The sequence below is a fragment of the Dendrobium catenatum genome, unplaced genomic scaffold, assembly GCF_001605985.2.
Source record: "Dendrobium catenatum unplaced genomic scaffold, ASM160598v2 fragScaff_scaffold_29, whole genome shotgun sequence".
Classification (NCBI taxonomy): domain Eukaryota; kingdom Viridiplantae; phylum Streptophyta; class Magnoliopsida; order Asparagales; family Orchidaceae; genus Dendrobium; species Dendrobium catenatum.
Window position 1 is genome coordinate 408,638 of NW_021318491.1, and position 20,530 is coordinate 429,167.

Below are 20,530 nucleotides of genomic sequence, written 5' to 3' on the forward strand. Positions count from 1 at the left end.
GATAACGACGACAATGGTGGAACCTTTAAATGGTTAAGTTATATCCAAATGATGGTTAAGTTATAACTATAAATTAAAACCGTAGTCTAATTTATGTAACTGGACCAAATATTCATAAAGCAGCGGGCAATTTTGCAATTTCAACAATATAGCATGTAGGGAATTTCATCAATGTTTGAGAAAATATTATTAGATGCGGTCACCATATGAAGATCAATCAAGAAATATCATATCATCCGATACATAGTAGTACAAAATATCAATACATAACATATTTGTGACATAGCACATCCTAATTGGACTCTGAACAACATGAGGTGCGTAATAATTTCATGTGTTCAAGCAAAGAACTGCTGAGAGCGATTGAGATAGGAGCTGGTATTAACATTATACATTACTCTAATTTTAAAATATATTTAAGAATTCAAACTCATCCGAATATAATTTATATCAGAATATCATAATGTATAGGTTTGATTCTAAGATCCTTTAATATGTTGAAGATTATCGATGGAACAAAAGTTACTTCAATGGATAATTTAAATACTGGAAGGAGATGGGGTTGTTGGATTAAGATTTTCCTAGTGTAGGGAGGGAGGGAGAGGGAGAACTCTTATGGGTGGAATAAATAGGAGAGAAGTGAAATATAAAGATTTTGCACTCAATAATAGCACAATAAATCATACATATAGCACTCCATGCTACTTATTCCAAATACCAACGGCAGTCACGAGTGCAGCCAATTCAACACAATCAAATAAGCAGAAAAAGCACAAGCAGAGGCACAACCAAATTTGCACAATATAATAAAACCACACTGAAACAACATGTTAAGTTCTTCATTAAGCCAACAAAACTCATATCCATTGATAGGAAAACAAAAGCTCTAAAACAAAGTTTAACGCAGCAGTTGAAACTAATGGAGGAATAAAAACAGTTTAGAACAGAAACGTGACAATATTTCAGCACTAGAGAAGAATAACAAGCGCATCTCTAATAAACTAGCAACTCAATCATAAGATATGGTGAAGGAAATCTAGAATTTGAGCTCATGAGGTTTCATGCCGTCTTTGAGAGAAAATCTGGCACCTAGATAAGAACGAAGATCGGATACTGCATCTATAGCTTTCAGCAATGGCTCGTCCACTGCTTTCTGATCATCTTTCCTGTCTTGGGGTAGAGATTTCTTCTCCTAAAATTTTCATGCAAATGAATTAACAGACCAAGTACCCAGTTACTTTCGAGATATATAAATCAAAAGTTCAGTAAGTACCTCTTTATCAGCTTCAAAAAACTCGCCCTCGGTCTTCTTCTTCTTCCTTTCTTTTTCTTTGCTGAAGAATTTGTCAGTGAATTTATCAACATTGACCCCAGATATATCAACCTTCGTTGATGTGCCGATGACATAAGCCTGATTTACACGCCTAAGGGGAACTCCATTGATCTTGAAGGGACCTATCAGATGTTGAAAAACAAATATCCATACTAAGTGATACATCTACAATTGCATAGACTAAGATTGAATGTCATTTTGGCTGGTCACTACAGGAAATATAAAATATCCACTATAATCTATGGGTAGAGATTTACATCAAAATTTAACTAGTATGACAAAAAGTATAGCCTTCAAAACCATCATTAAGCAAAAATTGGGGTTGCTAAGTTAGCAAATATGAAAACAAGAGAACTTTGGTTCATTCTTTTTCTTTTTTTTTTTCTTTTGTAGTAATATTACATTATTTATAATAAAGGGAGGGATGTTTGGTTTGATGTTATATCTCATGTTCCAGCTTGTCTAAATAGAATCAACATTTTTCGTACATTGAATTCTTAGCTCGTGGTTATCTTCTGAGATTTCAAAATTGAATATAACACCGAGTTCGGAATATATTAGCAACTCAATTATTTCACAAAAATGATGCTATCCATATAATCAAAGGCTGGGCTTCCACTCAAATAAGATGGGAGCAGGAGCATTAAAAAAAAATCCTTCATTGTTAGTAAAATTGAAGGCCGGTGACTTAATGTTAAAAGCTAACATTCACTAGTAAAACCTATGTTAAAACATGAGAAATGAAAGCATAAGATGAGTACATTAAAATTAGTAAATATAGTGGAGAAAAGGTGCCTCAAAGGTGTGCTAAAATTATTAAAAACATGTATGATGCAACAATAAGAAGCATATAGTACTTGTGGAATGAATAAATAGTTTCACAGTTAAAAAAACAAGAATGATTTTGTATATATATATATCTCTTTGAGATGTTTATCAAAATATTCGATGTGCAGCACCTAAACTTGGTGTATTTATCATAGTTGGGACATCTAACCATGTAAGAGAATACATAGAATAGCACACGAATACTGCACAAACTACGGGTTTAAGACTAATAGAAGAAAGATCAAGTACATAAAACACAATTTTGTTATGAAATTGATAATTATCAATAAGATTTGTTGAAAGATCAAGTGATATCAAGGTGTTAAAAGGTTTAAATAGATTGGAAATATTATGAAAAAAACCCAAAGAGTTAAATGAATAGATAACTTTTAAATTTAATGAATAGATAACTTTTAAATTTAACACTAAGTGGTTAAATGGAGGATTAAACTCATATTATGGAATAAAGAAATTCTATGAAGATTTAAAGGAAAAATTCATACAATTGCAATTAGAATAACTATGCTTTATGAATATGAATGGTGGTTAATTAAGGCTCTATTTGGCATATTTTCTTCCTTGAACAACAACAACAACAAGCCTTTATCCCACTACATGAGGTTGGCTACATGAATCCTTTTTCTCCATTGTGTCATGCTAAGATTCAAATTCCCATCTAAATCTAATAAAGAAAGGTCATTTCTAATATTTTTAACCAAGTCTTTTTAGATCTACCTCTACCTTTCTTATCATAAGTTAAATCTAATACATCTACTTTTCTAACCGAGTCATCGAAAGATTGCCGTTTTATGTGACCAAACCATCTAAGGTGACTCTCTGTAATCTTATCTTCCACTGGAGCTACTCCAACCTATTTACGTATATGCTCATTTTGTACCATGTCTTTAAGAGTAAAGCCACTCCTCCACCTGAGCATCCTCATCTCTACAACACTTAACTTAATATTATGCTTCTCTTTTAATGGCCAACATTATGCACCATAAAGCATTACAGGTCTCACTACCATCTTATAGGATTTTCCCTTAAGTTTGAGAGGGAATTTTCAATCACATAACAAGCTCGATTCATTCCTCCACTTCAACCATTCAACTTGAATTCTACTAATAATATCTCCATCAATTTCACCATCACTCTGAATAATAGACCCAAGATATCTAAAATGTGCGCTTTTATTAATGACTTGATCGCCCAAAGTCAAAACCCCCCACTAGATCTATCATTTCTAAAATTACACTCCATATATTAAGTTTTAGATCTACTTAAACAAAAGCCTTTAGTCTAAAGTTGACCTCCATAATTCAAGTTTACCTTCAACTCCGTCTCTAGTCTTAACAACAAGAAGAATATCATTAGAAAAAAATACAACAAGGTACAACATGTTGCAAATGTCTAGTGAGAACATCCATTGTGAAAGAAAAAATATATGAGCTTAAGGCTAATCCTTGACGTAATCCAACTAAAATAGGAAAATACTTGGTCAAACCACATTGTGCTTGAACACAAGTAACAGCTCCTGTATACATATCCTTAATGACTTGAATATAAACATTATCAACCCCTTTCTTATGTAGAACTCTCCGTAGCACTTCTCTTGGAACTTTATCATATGCTCTCTCTAAATCAATAAAAATCATATGTAGAACCTCCTTATTCTCTCTATACTTCTCCATCAAACCTCTCAATAAATGTATATCTTCCATAGTAAACCTACCTGGCAAGATCCAAATTGATTTTGAGAAACATTATTGTCCAACGCAACCTATGCTCCATAACTCTATCCCATAGTTTTAAAGTATGGCACATTAACTTAATTCCTCTATAATTCGCACAATCTTGTGCATCACCTTCATTCATGAAAATAAGAATCAACACACTCATTCTCCACTCATATGACATCTTTTAAGTCTTCAAAATAATATTCAAAAATTTAGTACGCCGAGAAATTCCTTCATCTCCTAAGCATTTCCACACCTCTATTGAGATATCATCAGATCCAACAGTACAATTAATTTCTTCCTTGAACAATACAATTAATTTTATAATATTCATTTTAACAACTAAAGAAATATATTTTTATAAATTTTAATTATTCTATCGTATTTCTTAATTAAGTATTTATTTTATTATAAACAAATTAAGATTAGGTTATTCTATTAAAATTACATGAAATGCATATCCATTTCAATCATTCTATCAACTCGTGAATGCCCGACATTATTTTACTAACAATCCACAAATCTTATAGCACTTTTAAAAAGCAACTTAAATTTGATTTAAACAAACAACTATCAACTTTACTTGACAACTCAGCACAAAATAGCACTATATAGCATAGAAAACAATATATAAAATCAATGCCAAAAGAGCCTAAGGCGTTAATGAACCAAGTTATTATAAACAAAAATGAGAATATTAACAATTGTTAAAAATTAAAAATAGTGAAGAATCAGTAAACTATAAAAATGATGGGAATAATACCTATTAAAGATATGATCAAATAAGGTTGTCTCTTAGGCGTGTAAAATAAAGGGGGGATGCAATAATAAGGAGAGCATAAAACTAATATTAAAGGAATAAAGGAGGGATGCAATAATAAGGTTATCTCTTAGGGGTGTATTCGATTGCTCTCATCGATACTGTAAGCAAATATAAATAAACAAATAAATCTCACCAGTAATCAGAAGCAATCCAGAAGGTAGCTGCTTTAAGAAAACCACCCTTTTTCCCATAAACCTCCCGGCAAGAAGAATCAGTATCGTGCCCGGCGTGATACTAGCCCTAATCCCCACATGCGCGCATCAATAAACCAGTAGATCAGTATCAAACATCAAAAGTCAGTGTTTTTCATTAAAGAAAATATCAAAAGCCAAATATGCCTACATACCTAAGCTTGGTCGGCTTGTGCTTGCGGTGAACACGAGAAGAAACCTTCACATCGTCGGCTGGGTAATACTTCGGTGGCTTCTCCGCAGGCTTTTCCGGTTTAGCCTTCGGCTCATGGCGAGGAAAGACGCCGCCGTTCTTCTCTTTAATGGCCCAAAGGCCGCGCTTGTGATACATCTTCGATCGCGAAAACTTACCGATCCCGCGGATCAGATCTTGGTTCCGGCTAGTGGTTCTGGGCTTCTTTGGCGCCATCTGAGCGAAAAGCCAATATAGCTTAAAACAACCCCAATCTGATCACGCGAAGCCGAAGCGGCCACAAAAAATGGAGACGAGGAAAAGCGACGAAGGACGAGTGACGAGAACAAGATGAAAAGCAAACCCTAGCGCCTCCTAAAGTATAAAGTGATCTAAGTTAGCATTATTAATATAATTTAAATATTAACAATTAATTAGATTAATTAAATAACTAATTGTATAATTAAGTAATTTAATTTTGTTTAATTAAATACTTAGTAGTATAGGTTTTTGGTTTAATTAATATTTGTAATTTGTTGGTTATTATAGCTATTAGTAGTATAATTGTAATTAAAAAAGTTTAATACTTTATTAATTAATATGAGTATTAGTTAAATAATTTGTATTTTAAAAAAATATTTAAATAATTATGTTTTAATAAAATAATTACATAATTAGTAATTTAATAACTAAATTCTAAAAAGTTAATTTGCTAACCAATAATAATTAAGTTGGCTTCTAATTATATTATTTATCATTATATCTTATTAAAGGTAATTAAAAGTAAAGTTAATAAGTAACTCATAGTTAACACGTAAATTAAAATCAAAACATTTTAAATTTAATTTCTAAATGAAACAACTGTCTTAAATCATGAATTACATTGCCAAACAATTTTTTAGAATTTTACATATGTCATAACAAATAGTTTTTTACAATTTAACACCCTCAGGATTTAAATTTACATTATTTACTAAATCTCACTAAAGTTAAATCCTCCCCTTAGCCATCATTTGTTTTCTTACTATTTTTTAAAACAACTTTATAGCACAAAATTTATTAAACTAGAAATTTTTATACTATAAAATTATTTTCAAAAGTGGTAACACAGTCTGTAAACGAACGTTAAACAACTAGTGTTGTTATTACTTACTCTGCCATTTTACTGTCTTTATATACACTTTACTGTACACTGTATTATAATCAATTCAATATTATTTCTATTTTTCCTCTTCCCTGTTATGCGTTTCTTGCTTCGTCTACCTTCTTTCTCCACCGCATTCTGCTGTTCTAACATGGTATCATGAGCCAATCTATGGAAGATCAAGATTCTACTCATTCTCGCCCTCCCTCCTCTACCGCTCTCTCCGACGATTCCTCTCCAGAGATTCACATTCCGCCGCAGCTCAAGTTCCTAATCTCCAACATCAAGAACCTCGTCCCCAATGCCCTCACCACCGAAAACTATGCCATTTGGCAAATCCAGCTTCTTCAAAAATTCACGGCAAATGGCTATGCCGGCCACCTCACCAGCACCACTTCTTGCCCTCCCGACACCGCCTCTCAGGCATCTCAGCGCTGGCATCTAGCGGATAACAATCTTCTTTCCGCACTCTTCTCAACCATTTCTCCCACAATCCTCCCTTATGCCATTTCTTACACCTCTGCTCATGACGTCTGGCTCGTTCTTGAACGGCGCCTACAGCCTACATGCCGGTCCCGTGTCATTCAGCTCAAGAATGAGCTACATCACGTTCAAATGCAGAACAAGACCATGCAAGAGTATCTCAATCACGTCAAATCCATCGTCGATAATATCTCTGCCTCTGGTTCCAATGTAGATACGGAAGATGTGATTCTACACATTCTTAACGGGCTTCCGTCTACCTACAATTCGTTCAAAGATGCTATCCGCACGTCTCCCCTACCGATGACTCTTGATAATCTTTATTCTCTTCTGTGCAGCGAAGAGATTAACGTTAATCAAGAGATCTCCCGTGATGCTTCAAACAACTCCGGTAATACATCTTTCTATGCCATGTCCTCTAACCAATCCAAGAATCGTCCTCCACGTCGCCCTGGCAAGAATCGGAATATTATCACCGGACAAGTTCAGCCTCAACCCAATCAGCCAGCCAACACACCGAACCAGACTCCTCAAAACTCTGCCCGCCAAACTTGTCAAATATGCAACAAAAAGCTCTTTCGGCTGCCACATCCGATGTTATTTGGTTGCACCGTCTCGCAGCCGAACTCGATCTACCACAAAATTCCCCCACACAAATATATTGTGACAACACTTCTGCAATTGCCCTCGCTCGGAATCCAGTCTTTCACGCCCGCACCAAGCACATCGAGATAGACTATCAGTTCATTCGCCAGCATCTCAAGACCGGCGCTATCTCTCTTAGTCACATTCCGTCCGAAGAGCAGATTGCAGATATCTTAACAAAGTCGTTCTCTACCGCACGCTTTCATAACCTTCTTCGCAAATTAACCATTTGTTCACAGAATGATTAATTTGAGGGAGGCTTTAAACGAACGTTAAACTACTAGTGTTGTTATTACTTACTCTGCCATTTTATTGTCTTTATATACACTTTACTGTACACTGTATTATAATCAATTCAATATTATTTATATTTTTCCTCTTCCCTGTTCTGCATTTCTTGCTTCGTCCACCTTCTTTCTCCACCGCATTCTGCTGTTCTAACACAGTCGTCCCAAGCGAAGCATTACGCCAATCGCTCGCGCGTGAGATGCTTGCCTCGAATCCGTGTGTTCCGCCCACAAAATTGAGCAGTTATCGAGCCAAGCTTTCATCTCTATTGAACTCGAGCTCAATAATCCAACAAACTCGAAAATATGCTCAAACTGAACCCGAAACTTGATAAATTTGACTCATTATCTCGTTAATAAGTCGAGTTAAAAACGACTTGAGACTCAAGCTTGAATCATTTGCACCACCTAATTGGAGGCATCGAGAGGATGAACAGAGGAACACTAAAAAATCTAGATAGATAGATAGATGTGATTTTTAGGACTGAAACCTAATCTATGTCATTAAAATAAATTGAACAAACGAAAATAATATTGTAAGTATTATTTATCAAATTGGGCGATTGAATATTTCTATTTTATTTTTAAATATTTTTTCATTAGTTTAAAATTTAATTTATAAAAATTAAATTTTAAAGATAAAATTGCAAAAAAAAAAAATCAAATACAAATATTATTTTTTATAAACTATTTTTAATATCATAACAACAGTAAAAAATTGTTCCAAAATAGGCCGAAGGCCAAAGAATCATGCCGCAAATTTCGCTAGCTTATACTTGATTCTCTTTAAATTTTAGATTTTTACAAAATATTAAACAAATGATTAATAAAGTGAGAGATAGATAATAAAAAATTATACGATCATGTACAACATTTGACATAAAAAATATATATATTAGAGTATTTTATAATGTTGAAATGATGTTTAATTTTAACTTTGTTAACTTTAGTGATCAAAAGAGTGTTAATTGACACCAATCTCAAGATAAATCAAATGACTAAAACTATTTGAATTTTAGCAAAAAAAAAAAAAAATACATGAACAAACTCAATTCAAGCCCCCCCATATTTCAAAGTAAAAAAATATAAAATCATAAATATATTAGCTTATTCGTAATAATGCAACAAAATAAAAAAAATAAAACATACAAATTATATGATATTAATGTATCAAGGCGAATATTAAAGTTTCGTTTGAGATGACTTTCTTACTGTTTCTTAATACAATTTTTTAAATTTTTGTACTAAATAGCTGCTTTAAGAAGCAGTAAGAAGCCTAAAATTCTTCTAATACATCTCTATCTTAGCATGTTAATTTGGCTCTTAAAAGTTCAATCAAAAGGCAAGCTCAGGTGAGAATTTCCGACTAACATGAGTTAATTTTGAATTCCCAGTTGTCTGACATTCAAGATTCTGCTAGGCTTGCATACGAAGAATACAAGATCCAGATTACAGACATCCAACATTTCATCACCAGTTTTTTTGTATATTTACTTGTAAGTTCCAACAGATTTTGAATATAAACCTGCTGATCATTTGCAATTCACTGTATAACATACTCCTCTTCTATCTCTCTCTTTTTTTTTTTCTTCTTTTTGGTTGCTGCGTTGGGGAATAACCTTCCATCTCTTCTATCTGGTTAAAGAAGCAGAGTTTTCCTATAATAATACCTTTTAGTCGTTTCATTTTACACAATCTGATTGATTTTCATCTGCTAGCTAACATTTTCTTGTTTTAACACATCCATGCATATCTACAACCTTATTTTCCTACAGATCCCTTAAAATCTGGAGAAAAAAAAACAAATGTTAAGAGGGCACTTGAAGCTATCTATCATAGCACGTACAATTTTATTGCTAAGAACTCTTTTACATATTCGAAGACCTGAGAGGTGCAACGCACTTGAAGTTATCTATCATACACATCCATGCATATCTACTTTCCTCAAAAGCAGCATCAAACCTCCATATGTAGAAAGACAGCTACACCTGATACACATACAGGATGGACATACCAACACCAAATACAAATTCTACAAATAGGTTCTCATATGAAACTCCTTCAACTATTCATCATATAACAAATGCTTCAAAATTTTGTTTTTCTAATGTAATAAAAACTAAGTTTCATCAATAATTTCAGCAATTTGTTAAAGATATTGACTTCGATAGGGAAGTTTATTTTATTTTATAATTTATGTAATTTGTAACATGCCTATGATGATGTCCTTGAGAATTGTTTATATGGTTTGGGATGGAAAATTCAGATTAATTTGCTTAGGGTGATCTAACGTTCAACATCATTATTGTTTTGAAATCTACAGACTTGGTGATTTTATGGCATCTATTGTCATTCATGTGAGGTTGGTTTGTGATGATTTCAGTATTTGTTATCATTTACATGATCCATGTCTTGTGGAAATTTTTTAGCAATAATTTGTTAATCAAGTCGGGCTTGAATTTTATTATTTGTTATTGTTTGGTACAACTAATGGTATATTTGAACGGTGGTGATCAAGTATGGTTGGTTGCCTCTCCTTTGCCGCTCTGTTGAAGCAGAGAAGTTCTTAGGTGCACACTACATACGTGCTAATAGCTACTATGGTGGAGTACACAACTATGTACAACTACACTAATGAGGTTTATAGGTTGGACTATCTCGAACTGCGGTGCTACATATCATAAGGAGGTTTTGAATCTTGAGCTCTTTAATACAATGGCACGAACCAATTGATGGAAAACAAAAGAAATAATAACTAATATTAAATCAATAACAAGTTAATTAAAAAAGATTAATTATTAACTAAAACAAATTAAAATTAATTTCATCAACAAAGATAATTATTGGATAATCCGAGTCTACGAGGTTATTCAGTTAGTCCCGAGGAGGATGAAATAAACCTCACGTCTTTGTTGCAAACAAAGATAGTTACCATTTACCTAAATAATTTAAATTCAAAAGATATAAAATTTAACTTAAGTGGGGTATTTGATATTCAATTCAATTTGGGATCCAAAGAGAAAGGAAATATCATTTATGGGAGAGCTCCTTTCATTTGGAGATCCGAATAGAAAAAAAACACCCCTTTGGGGAGTTCTTTTCATTTGGATATCCAGATCTAATGGATCTAGGGAGCCCGAAGGAAGAGATCCTTAAGCACATTGATGTGAAACATAATAGGAATTACATGAATTTAATAAAAAGTTGTTAAGTTTGCTAATTGTAAAATTAATGTTCCACAAGAATTAGATTCTAGGAGTTCTTAGTTGCAGTTGTGCTTTGGCATGCGGTTACAAGAAAGAATAACAGAAAAATTTAAAATAACAACAAACTTATAGTAAAGCTAAGGGCATAAACAATAGAAATCCACCATTTAACAAAAAGAAATTTCACCTTGATTTCCCCTCACTTTCACTTTTGAGGTGGTTTTAAAGGAAGAATAATTTTAGCAAACTTAGAGATGCTACCAAAAGACAAAACACCTGCAGTATTGCCCAAAGAAAAATTAGCCAGAGGGGAAGAAGTTGGTGGATGTCCGATAATTCGCCAATGTCCGCAGATTTGGTGTTCCTCGATGGCAGACGTTAAGGTGAAAAGGATTCGGTCGACGTAGTCATCAACGATGTCGTCGACCTCCAAGTTGAGGTTGAAGAAGGAAGACCGGAGAGTATCTAATCTTCCTTGAAGATCATACATTAATGCATAATCGTGCTCGAGATCGACCATTCATGGGGGCAAAAAGTCTCTTCAATTCCGGGATGGGCCAAAGTGGTCGGCGGTTTGATGGAGAGAAAGAGAGGTCGGCCAACTGGGAGAGCCTTAGGATTAGGGATTTAGGTAGTAAGAGGAGTCAAGAGGAGATGAGGGAATTAATTCCTTGATTAATTAACCTTGAGTAGAAATTAATATTGGAATTAATTTGAGAGGGAAGGAGGAAGAATTCGAATTCAAATTCTCTAATTGGTGGAGGGAGGAATTGGTTTTAATTGGAAAATAATTTAAGTGGATGAGAGAGAGAGGGGAGGGGACGGCAACAAGAAAGGGAGAGAGAGAGAGGAAAGAGAGGGGGGGCGGCCAAGAGAAAGGGAAAAGGGGTTGTCCACATTTAATGAATGTGGCTAGGTGCAATGAATGTTGGAATTTGAATTAATTACAAGTTAATTTCAGATTGGGAGAAATTTTTTTTTTTTTGGGGGGGGGCGGCAGGGGGGGGGGGCGGCAGGGGGGGGTGCTTCCGAAAATAGATTTACTAATTAGGAAAGATTTTGAATGTCAAATATCATTTGAATTCAAATGAATAGACTTTCCAAATTAATAATAAGTTATATTAGGAATGTGTTTACGAGGCCTTTTAACTTTGAAAACAAGGGCTTGGAAAGGGGGAGGGGCCGTCGGCTTAGGCTTGGGCTAGTTGGGCTGACAGCTAAGGGAGGTGGCCGACAGCTTAGAGGTGGATCAGGGGAGAAGGCCGACGGGTATAGGTGGTAGGGAAGAGGCCGGCGGGTATGGATGGTGGTGTTTGGGTGGCCAGTGGTATGGGATTGAGGTGGAGGTGGTCGACGGCTTGGTGAAGAGAAAAGGTGTGGAAAAGAAAAAAAGGAAAAAAAAATAAGGAAACCGAGAGTCCGGACTCTTCCGACGGCTGTTGGGTATTACTTTGACCCTCTCCTAGGATTCTCTCTTTTCTCAAGAGCTCACAAAGAAACAAAGAACCAAAAAGCTGAAATTTTCATTCATTCATGCAATAGGGAGGGTCATCATATATATAGGCCTCAAATAAAAGAAAACACAAAGACTCAAATGCCCTCAAGGCTACAACATAAACTAATCCCTTTCGGGGGTACCATAGTAAATCAGAACATAAATAAAAATAAAAAATACATAAATGCATCATAAATAAAGACTCTGAATCATAGCCGTCGATCTACGATTCCTCCGATGATAAACGCATCGAAATCTTCTACTGATGTCCTCATCACACATGGTTTAGGGTTTTAACCATTGGATCGATCTCCTCATGGCCCTAGGATTGCAATATGTGTGTTCCCTCCAGTTGCTTGCCACTCTTGGGATATTTTTCCTTCTTTTTAACTTAGCTTTGATTAATTTCATTATAAGACTATTGGAAGACTCCATATATAACTCATTATTTTAACTCCATATTTAATAAAAAAAACAATAAAAATTCTAAGTAAAATTTTTATATTTTATAATTTTCTATGTTTCTACAAACGACAATATAAATCATCTTATCAACTAAATCAGCAGATAGAAGTTTGCTTAGCAAGTAGAAATTCCAAGAATAATCACAAGGGTAATCTTTAACAATAGAATAAAACTACAGAATTAGGATATAAGGAAGCCAAAGATTAGTTAACCAATCATATATCAAATCAGAAAGAAAATATTTCATGAATCAAGGCCCTAACTAATATCCTTCTCAACAATCTTATTGATTTGCACAATGATTTTCTAAATGGGATGGGACAAACAAAGGCTTTATTAAAAGTCAAAAAAGGATAAGCTCCAAGATAATACTTTATAGTAGCGAGAATAACAAAAGATAAATTGAGATCTAAACATTAACCAAAGTTTCATAAAAAAGTTTAGTTAAATATTTTTTTTATTTGTTTAACACCAATATCACCTTCATTAATTGTAAATTACCTAATCTTCCAAGCATATCATAAATTACATGAGCAATGATGGTAGTTACTAGCTTAGTTGGTAAAGACCTAGGAAGTTGCAAAAATTTTAAGGTCAAGTCCCTCTCACATCAAATTTATGCTTTAACACATACTTTTCAAAAAAAAGGGACAAGCATCAATTTTCCCCAAATAAAGCATGACATTAAAGATCTTATCCATTCTCAGCAATTTATCGTATATCCCATGAGGTTCTATCGCAAGTCTGAAAAGAACGAGCTTCATCTGCATCACTCATTAATTGAGCTACCAAATGAAATTTTGCATAATAAAAATTGATGAAATTGCAGTAATTGTGCTATATACAAACAATCCCAAGATTAAATTCTACCCATTCGTCACTTCATGATATTAAGATTTCATGTGGCTATTAAAATTTTCTTAGAACATATATAAATCATTGCTTACTAGAAAGCAAGTAATAATGCAATAATACATAACAATACTCATGCAACATGCTGATAGAAAAGAAATAATCATTTTTAAGCTACCCAATCTCTATTGCATATTTAATAAGCAATCTATAGCTCTGTACTTAATTAGTTCCTTCAAATCCATTATTTTGCTAACATGTTTTCTTTCATGATCCTACCCCATGCAACCAGAAAATGTTGCAAACCTTATCATAATACAAGGAGAAACCTCACTTTAGATCAAACCTAAATCATGAAAGTCCCTAATTATACAAATATAGTTTTCCACAAATATCAGGAAACTATTTGGGAGATGGAATGTTTAGATTATACAAAAACTAAAACCGAGCCACTAATAATCCATTAAAAATAGTGTAAGTAGAGGTAATTAAACACAACCGTAACAAACAATTGAATTTCTTGCAACAAAAGAATTATTTATAATCATCATGGCATACTAAAGTACACCCCAACAAAATATAATTAACCATGACTACAAAGGAAGTCATCTATAGTCCTCCAAGAATTCAACCACTAATTGCAAGGCTCAGAATCTACTTTGTTCAAACCTTATCTTTGCCTGAAATCAAAACACATGCAAATACAATAGGATAAGCAATTAATAACCAATTAGGTTATATGAAACCTCCAACTTAATTCAATGCACATAAGAGAAATGCATGCCTACAAATTATCATATTAAAATTAAAACACAAATCTTGCATAAATGATATGATACTAATATGAGAACTTGTTTGAAGATGTCATAAAATCCAATTTATGTTAAAGTAGCAATTTATATGTTATCATGTCATGTAATTTAGGGTTTATGACAAGAAATAAACTACACAAAAATCAAATATTTAAATAACAAAAAAAAAAGAATAATTAATCATCCCTCAACATAGATGCAAGTAAGACATTCTCTAACTAGTTAGTTAGATAAATAAACTAAGTCCAATACATATGAATATTGTTAAGACCAGATGGAACCACTTTTAAAATGCATACAATCACATATATGATATTATATAGTGCATACAAATACGAGTAAGGTATAAGCTCCTTGAATAAAATAAAATACAAATCATTGACATCGTGTAGACTAAATGCACCATAAATACATGTGAAAATGATAAAATGGCGAAAAATCAAAATTTAAATGGTGAATAAAACTTGTTCAAACATAGACATCTTGAATTTAATGACAATCAATAAAATAAAAGATCACATGAAAAAAGAAAATACTAGAATATGAGGTATCATAATGATAACCTACTTGATGTAGAACAATCTTCCAACTGCCTTGGCCCTGAAAATTGACTCTAGGACCTCTAATCCCACTTTCTCTCTTTACTCTCTATATTTTTTTCTCATATCCCTCCTAAAAGATTAGGGCTAGTTTAAAGAAATCAGGAAAGAAAAAAGGAGAGGAAAATATAAATAAAAAACTAGGGTATGTTCAATGTTATTAAAAGGTAGAGATCTAAATTGAAAACATAGTATTATTTGACAGACATGGATTTGATGCTCAAAAGAAAATAAAAAAAAAACTTAAAAAAAGACAAACCACAATAACAAAAAACACTCACTCAATGAGCACTGTCAAATACTTCGAAAATCCAATTATACAAGAACACGCCATCAATCATATTACATAATTCATTTTCATTGCACTGAAGAATGATGGCCTAATCATTCACATGATGAATGGAGCATATGTACAGTTGGAGATCATAAGTATGAATATGATCATCGAGAAAAAAAAAAACCCATAGAATTTGATTATGACACACATAAAAGAGTCTAAAATATTCTCAATAAGCATAAACTAAGATTACAAAAAAAACTCAAAGCAAAATAGATACAGGTGCTTGTGGTACTATCATAGGTCATAACTAGGGTGAGTATACTTGATATGAGTGAAAGGATCAAATTGCTAAATTTCTAATAGTCGAGAGACTAAAATGGGGCAATGTGAAATTCTAAGACTAAATTAGACATTTCTGATCAATACTCAGGGGACTATTTTTAGCTTTTACTTGCTTAAGCTTTGACCCAGCTATAGGATTCATCAAAGTCAAGCTGAGGTTCCATGCCCTACATTCTATCATAGAGAAAGCCTCTTACAAATTACAAGACTGATCAGTTATAACCTAATAGATAATACAAACCATGATCCGCTCAACTTAGGGATATAACCTAATGATTGGTTCATCAATGGATAATTTGACATGAATTTCCATCAGAGTACTCTAACATAACCTAGTCAATTTTCTAGTCATCAAGAGCCTCCTTGATCTTCTATTCAGGATCACTCGGATCATCATCTATCATAGAGAATATTTTATCCAGTAAGATGCAAAGTGAGGCATAAGACAAATAGGCTGATAAAATCCTTTCTCCAGGTGATTGTACTCCCTTTAATCAATAAAAAACATATCCTAAAATACAATGAAAACCCCACTTAGTATAAATTAAATGAGCTTCATCATGCCCAAAATCTCTGGAATTGTATAGTAATATCTTATGAAAATCCACTTATAATTTTGCACATGAGATATATCTGAACAAGGCCTCTATAAATCAGAATTTTCTTTTTTACTCAAGAAAACTTAAAAGGATCCTTTTACAACTACCAGCAAAACCTAGATGTTTCTTTAATGCATCTACGTTTAAAGGAGCTACTAATTAAGAAGAATAAAGGCTTTGTTTGGGACAACTTTCTTACTATTTTAGGAAGCAATTTTTTAGTGTAAAAATATTTTGAATTTGAAAGTTTTGTACCAAAAAACAACTTCATAAAGCAATAAAAAAGTTGTCCCAAAGTCTTCCAAATTTCTAACCTCCTATCTTTAATATAAATCTTCACATCAATCTCCTTTGTGATTCAAAAATGCTGATTTTTTTATGTTCGTATAAAGCAATTGACAATACAACTATGACTACTTTATGATAGTTAAACATATTAAAAAAAGTATTTTCACAGTTATATTAATTGTTATCTTATGAATAATTGATGATTATTTATATTGCTCATAAACAGAAGCATGTTAATAACAATAAAGAATTTCAAACATTCATTTAAAAAAGAACCACTTTCATTAATTTTATATTTAATCTCAACATGTACAACACTTCTTATTTCATAAAGCAAATACATCAAATTATCTATCTTTCCATTAATATCCTAATTTAACTCCTAGATAACTTCATGTCATATTTTTCATAATTAACTTTGCATCAATTGAGTAGAGGAAGAATTGTTTATTTATATATAATTAAGTAACAAAATGTCATTATATTCTCCATAAATTTTTATCCCATTTTTCAATTTGAAAAAATACAAACTTTCTAATTGCAAGAACCTTCATTGAACTTTAAAATAAGATCAATATTGCACAATATGTAATTGAAAACTTTATTAACATCATTTAATATTGTCCATTTGATAATTACTTGAGATAAGCTTAAATAGTTATAAGCTTTAATAATTTTCATTTATATAATTTAATATTGAGACATTTCTCTCATGTCACACAATAATTAAAAAGGCATAATGTTGAAAAATTATAAAAAAAAAACTAAACAAAACTATTATTCTAATGAATCTAATATAAAATAATTATATGAATCAAAGATCCTCTACATATTGCAACAATAAATCATAGAGTTTAAGCCACTTGCACTTGATACAGGAATATTTTGCTAGTTTTGCATATTCTCATCATATTTCTAGAGTAAAATTTATTAAGAATAATTGAGAAAGCATATCCCCCATGTTCATGTAAAGCTATAAACAATCTAAACTTTTTAGGACCCTTAATGCTCGAGATGCAGAAAGAATAATTACATATTGAATTTAACAGATAAGCTATTGATATTTTAACTTAAAGAAAATTACACGAACCTATCATCCCTAACTGAGCAAAAGCTCTGTGTTCCTTATATTCATTTCTAAGCATACGATTTATAGAATTTCCAATTATAAACACTTCCCCTTCAAAAAGTACTTGCATCTTCAGCCATAAATACAGAGTCTGGATATCGCAAACCCAAATATTATCACAAAAGCTTTTACTCGACAAAAAGAAAAAGAAAAATATACCATGAACACAGCAAACCAACTATCCAGACCTCATCTTATTGATTTGATTCAAAGCTGGCTGGAGAATATTGAATAGCACCCAAGCAATTGCCACAGCCACTGGAACTAGTAGCAGCAGGCCCCGATTATCCCCAGAAGCTGCCTCTGCTATTGCTGCCACTTCTCCAGCTGATGTGCTGGGCGCTGACGCCAGACCCAGCCCGAGCCCGAGTCCGATGGCAATCCCTTTCACACTCCTCATCTTGTTGATCTGATTCAGCGCCGGCTGGAGGATATTGTAAAGAACCCAAGCGATGGCCGGCACTATGGGGATCAGGAGAGCAATGCCACGGCTGTCGCCATCGGCAATGTCGGCGATCTGCTGCACCGCAAAGGCGGCGTCGGCTGAACTAAGGGAGGAGAAAATCGCAGCGGCGATGGCAGAGGAAGACAGAGAAGGGAGAGCAGTTGGTGGAAGAGAGGCAAAGGCGAAGCTTTTCGGGAGGTTTTGGATGGAGAGGAAGGTGGGTGAAGGTTTAGTGGATGTGGCGATTGTGAGCTTGGGAGGGGCGACGGTGGATTTAGCACCAATCATCATCGTGGCGGCCGCGGCGACGACGGTGGCTGCCATGAAGAAGGGAGGTGAAGTGATGACGATCGAGGATGTAAAGAAGTTCGATAAAGACGAAGAGGATGAGGCCGGGGTTTGTGTGATTATTGGGGAGGATAATTTGGGTGAGGGGATTTTGTGAATGCCACGGCGATGGTTGCAGAGTGGAGCATCATCCAATGAGCTGGTCAGATTTGGATTCTCACCTTATCTTTTATCTTTTCCGCGCCTCTTTTTTTATTTATTTTTTGTTTCAGTAGCAAATTTAACATCGTTGATGTTTTTTTTTTTATTATTATTCTGATTATTTATTGGGAAGGGATAAGAATGCACCAATGTACTCGCTAACATCATTTTCATTTCATGTTTTTCAATACATCATCAAGCATATATATCTAAGGGAGAAATTATTAAATATGAAATTCAAATTTAGAGTTATATCTAAATATATGAGTGTGTACAGCATCTACATATTATATATATAAGTATATAGTATACTTTTGTACACAGTGTTCACAATTCAGACTTAGAATTACGTCCAAATTCCATACAATAATTTCTCATCATAAGAAATTTGTTGGTTCACAAAAGCTCAATGCCTATAGAGGTGGAAGACTCTTAGACTTTACTACATAAGGACAACATGCATATAAATTGCTATATTACAACTACTCAATAGGTGATAAGGTTGGCTAGTTTGTATCCTAACAAGCCTCCAAAGCAAGCATGAATGACTTAATGAAAGCATAAAATATTTAGCAATAAGTAGACATTAGTTGATGGTCAAAAAGTAAGATTTTGAGAGCGAAGATGTTGACATCCTCTTGTTGAGACCTCATCCATACTCCAACAGAAATAGATGCGTTATTTTTATATCGATACTATGTGATCAGAGCACTGAGAAAGTTGACAAACAAATGCATTAGACAATGACTTGTTACAACCCCCTCAACAAGAGCAGGGATGTCATTCGATTTCACTTTATCTATAATGATAACGAGGCCAAAAAAATATGATTACCTGGAAATAAAAGACGACATTACATAAGGTGTTGCCCATTATTCATCCCATGAGGTACTTAATTGAAAAAGTGTAGGTGATTATATAGAGGTGCCAAGGCTAACCTAATGGATTTTTATAATTCAACCAAGTTAATTGTCAATTGGCACATCATCTTGAAGAGCCAACAATATATATCAAGGGATTTCTTAGGACCAATGAGCAAAGAAAAATAAAATAAACTAAGTCTCAATGCACTAAGTTTTGATTTTCTCTGCACAACCTGTACCGATCGTCCCGGACGATCCGACTTCGTCCGGACGAACCTGGAGCAAAAACTGATATTACAGAGAGAGAGAGAGAGAGAGAGAGAGAGAGAGAGAGAGAGAAGAAGCCTCTATCCTCAAATTAGGGAAAGAAGATGGTGAAAAAAATAGATTATTAATTCTCAAGAGCATAGCCAATTGACTTCTAAATAATGACAAGCCTAATATTAAAAAGTTCACCTATTATTAAGGTCAAATTTGACCTGCATGTGTTCTTATAGCCAAGACAAACATTATTATAATCAACTCTACAATGTTCAATACCCTATCCAATCATTTTCTTATCTAAGACAAATTTATCTTAGAATAGGTTAGCTTGAGAGCTCATCTAGAGTAATGTCAAGTTCATCAAATATAGAAATAAAGATAAATCATTTTTCCTTAACTATGGTATGTTTATGAAAGGAACATAAGAAAATACTATAATGAAATGTACAATGGTAAATTAGAATTTAGCTTGACATGTCACAGTCAAAATTGGTAATTTTGTCTTGTACTTAGCTAGATTCTATTCACCAAGTGGTAGAGAACTTAGAACAACATTTTTGATGTTATTAAATGTTGTTTTTTTCTCTAACTTCTATAAGGATGCAATTATAAAGTTCTTCAATTATTTACATAACATCAGTGAAATTATTTCTAAGAATTTCCTTCCATGTAACTTATCTCAAATCCTTACTTTCAAATAAACCCTACAAATAATTTCTAGTCTTTATTTTGTGTGATGCAAAAAAAAAAAAAAAAGAAT

General features: G+C 33.3%; 2 protein-coding genes across 3 annotated transcripts; both read right to left on the bottom strand.

The window, feature by feature from the left end:
* Positions 1 to 804: 804 nt before the first annotated feature.
* LOC110092442 (60S ribosomal protein L6-3) lies at positions 805 to 5,470 on the bottom strand. Its single transcript, XM_020817000.2, has 4 exons — positions 5,067 to 5,470; positions 4,854 to 4,960; positions 1,274 to 1,455; positions 805 to 1,192 (listed from the first exon to the last, which is right to left on the bottom strand). The coding sequence occupies exons 1-4, from the start codon at positions 5,318 to 5,320 to the stop codon at positions 1,037 to 1,039; spliced, it is 699 nt and encodes a 232-aa protein (XP_020672659.1). The 5' UTR covers positions 5,321 to 5,470; the 3' UTR covers positions 805 to 1,036.
* An 8,616-nt stretch (positions 5,471 to 14,086) lies between these two features.
* On the bottom strand, positions 14,087 to 18,568 carry LOC110092426 (photosystem II core complex proteins psbY, chloroplastic). Of its 2 annotated transcripts, none has more exons than XM_020816970.2 (2): positions 17,898 to 18,568; positions 14,087 to 14,340 (listed from the first exon to the last, which is right to left on the bottom strand). In XM_020816970.2, exons 1-2 carry the CDS (start codon positions 18,476 to 18,478, stop codon positions 14,331 to 14,333), a joined length of 591 nt encoding a protein of 196 aa, XP_020672629.1. In that variant the 5' UTR covers positions 18,479 to 18,568; the 3' UTR covers positions 14,087 to 14,330. The 2 variants fall into 2 exon arrangements, with proteins under 2 accessions (XP_020672629.1, XP_020672628.1); XM_020816969.2 differs by having other exon boundaries at positions 17,869 to 18,568.
* Between the last annotated feature and the right edge of the window lie 1,962 nt (positions 18,569 to 20,530).

Excerpts from the sequence above, each read along its gene's own strand:
- LOC110092426 (XM_020816970.2), bottom strand. The coding sequence starts at position 18,478 with ATGGCAGCCACCGTCGTCGCCGCGGCCGCCACGATGATGATTGGTGCT.
- LOC110092442 (XM_020817000.2), bottom strand. The coding sequence starts at position 5,320 with ATGGCGCCAAAGAAGCCCAGAACCACTAGCCGGAACCAAGATCTGATC. Across the intron at positions 1,456-4,853 it reads TGGATTGCTTCTGATTACTG|GTCCCTTCAAGATCAATGGA; the intron begins GTGAGATTTATT and ends AACATCTGATAG. Across the intron at positions 1,193-1,273 it reads TTTTTGAAGCTGATAAAGAG|GAGAAGAAATCTCTACCCCA; the intron begins GTACTTACTGAA and ends TGAAAATTTTAG.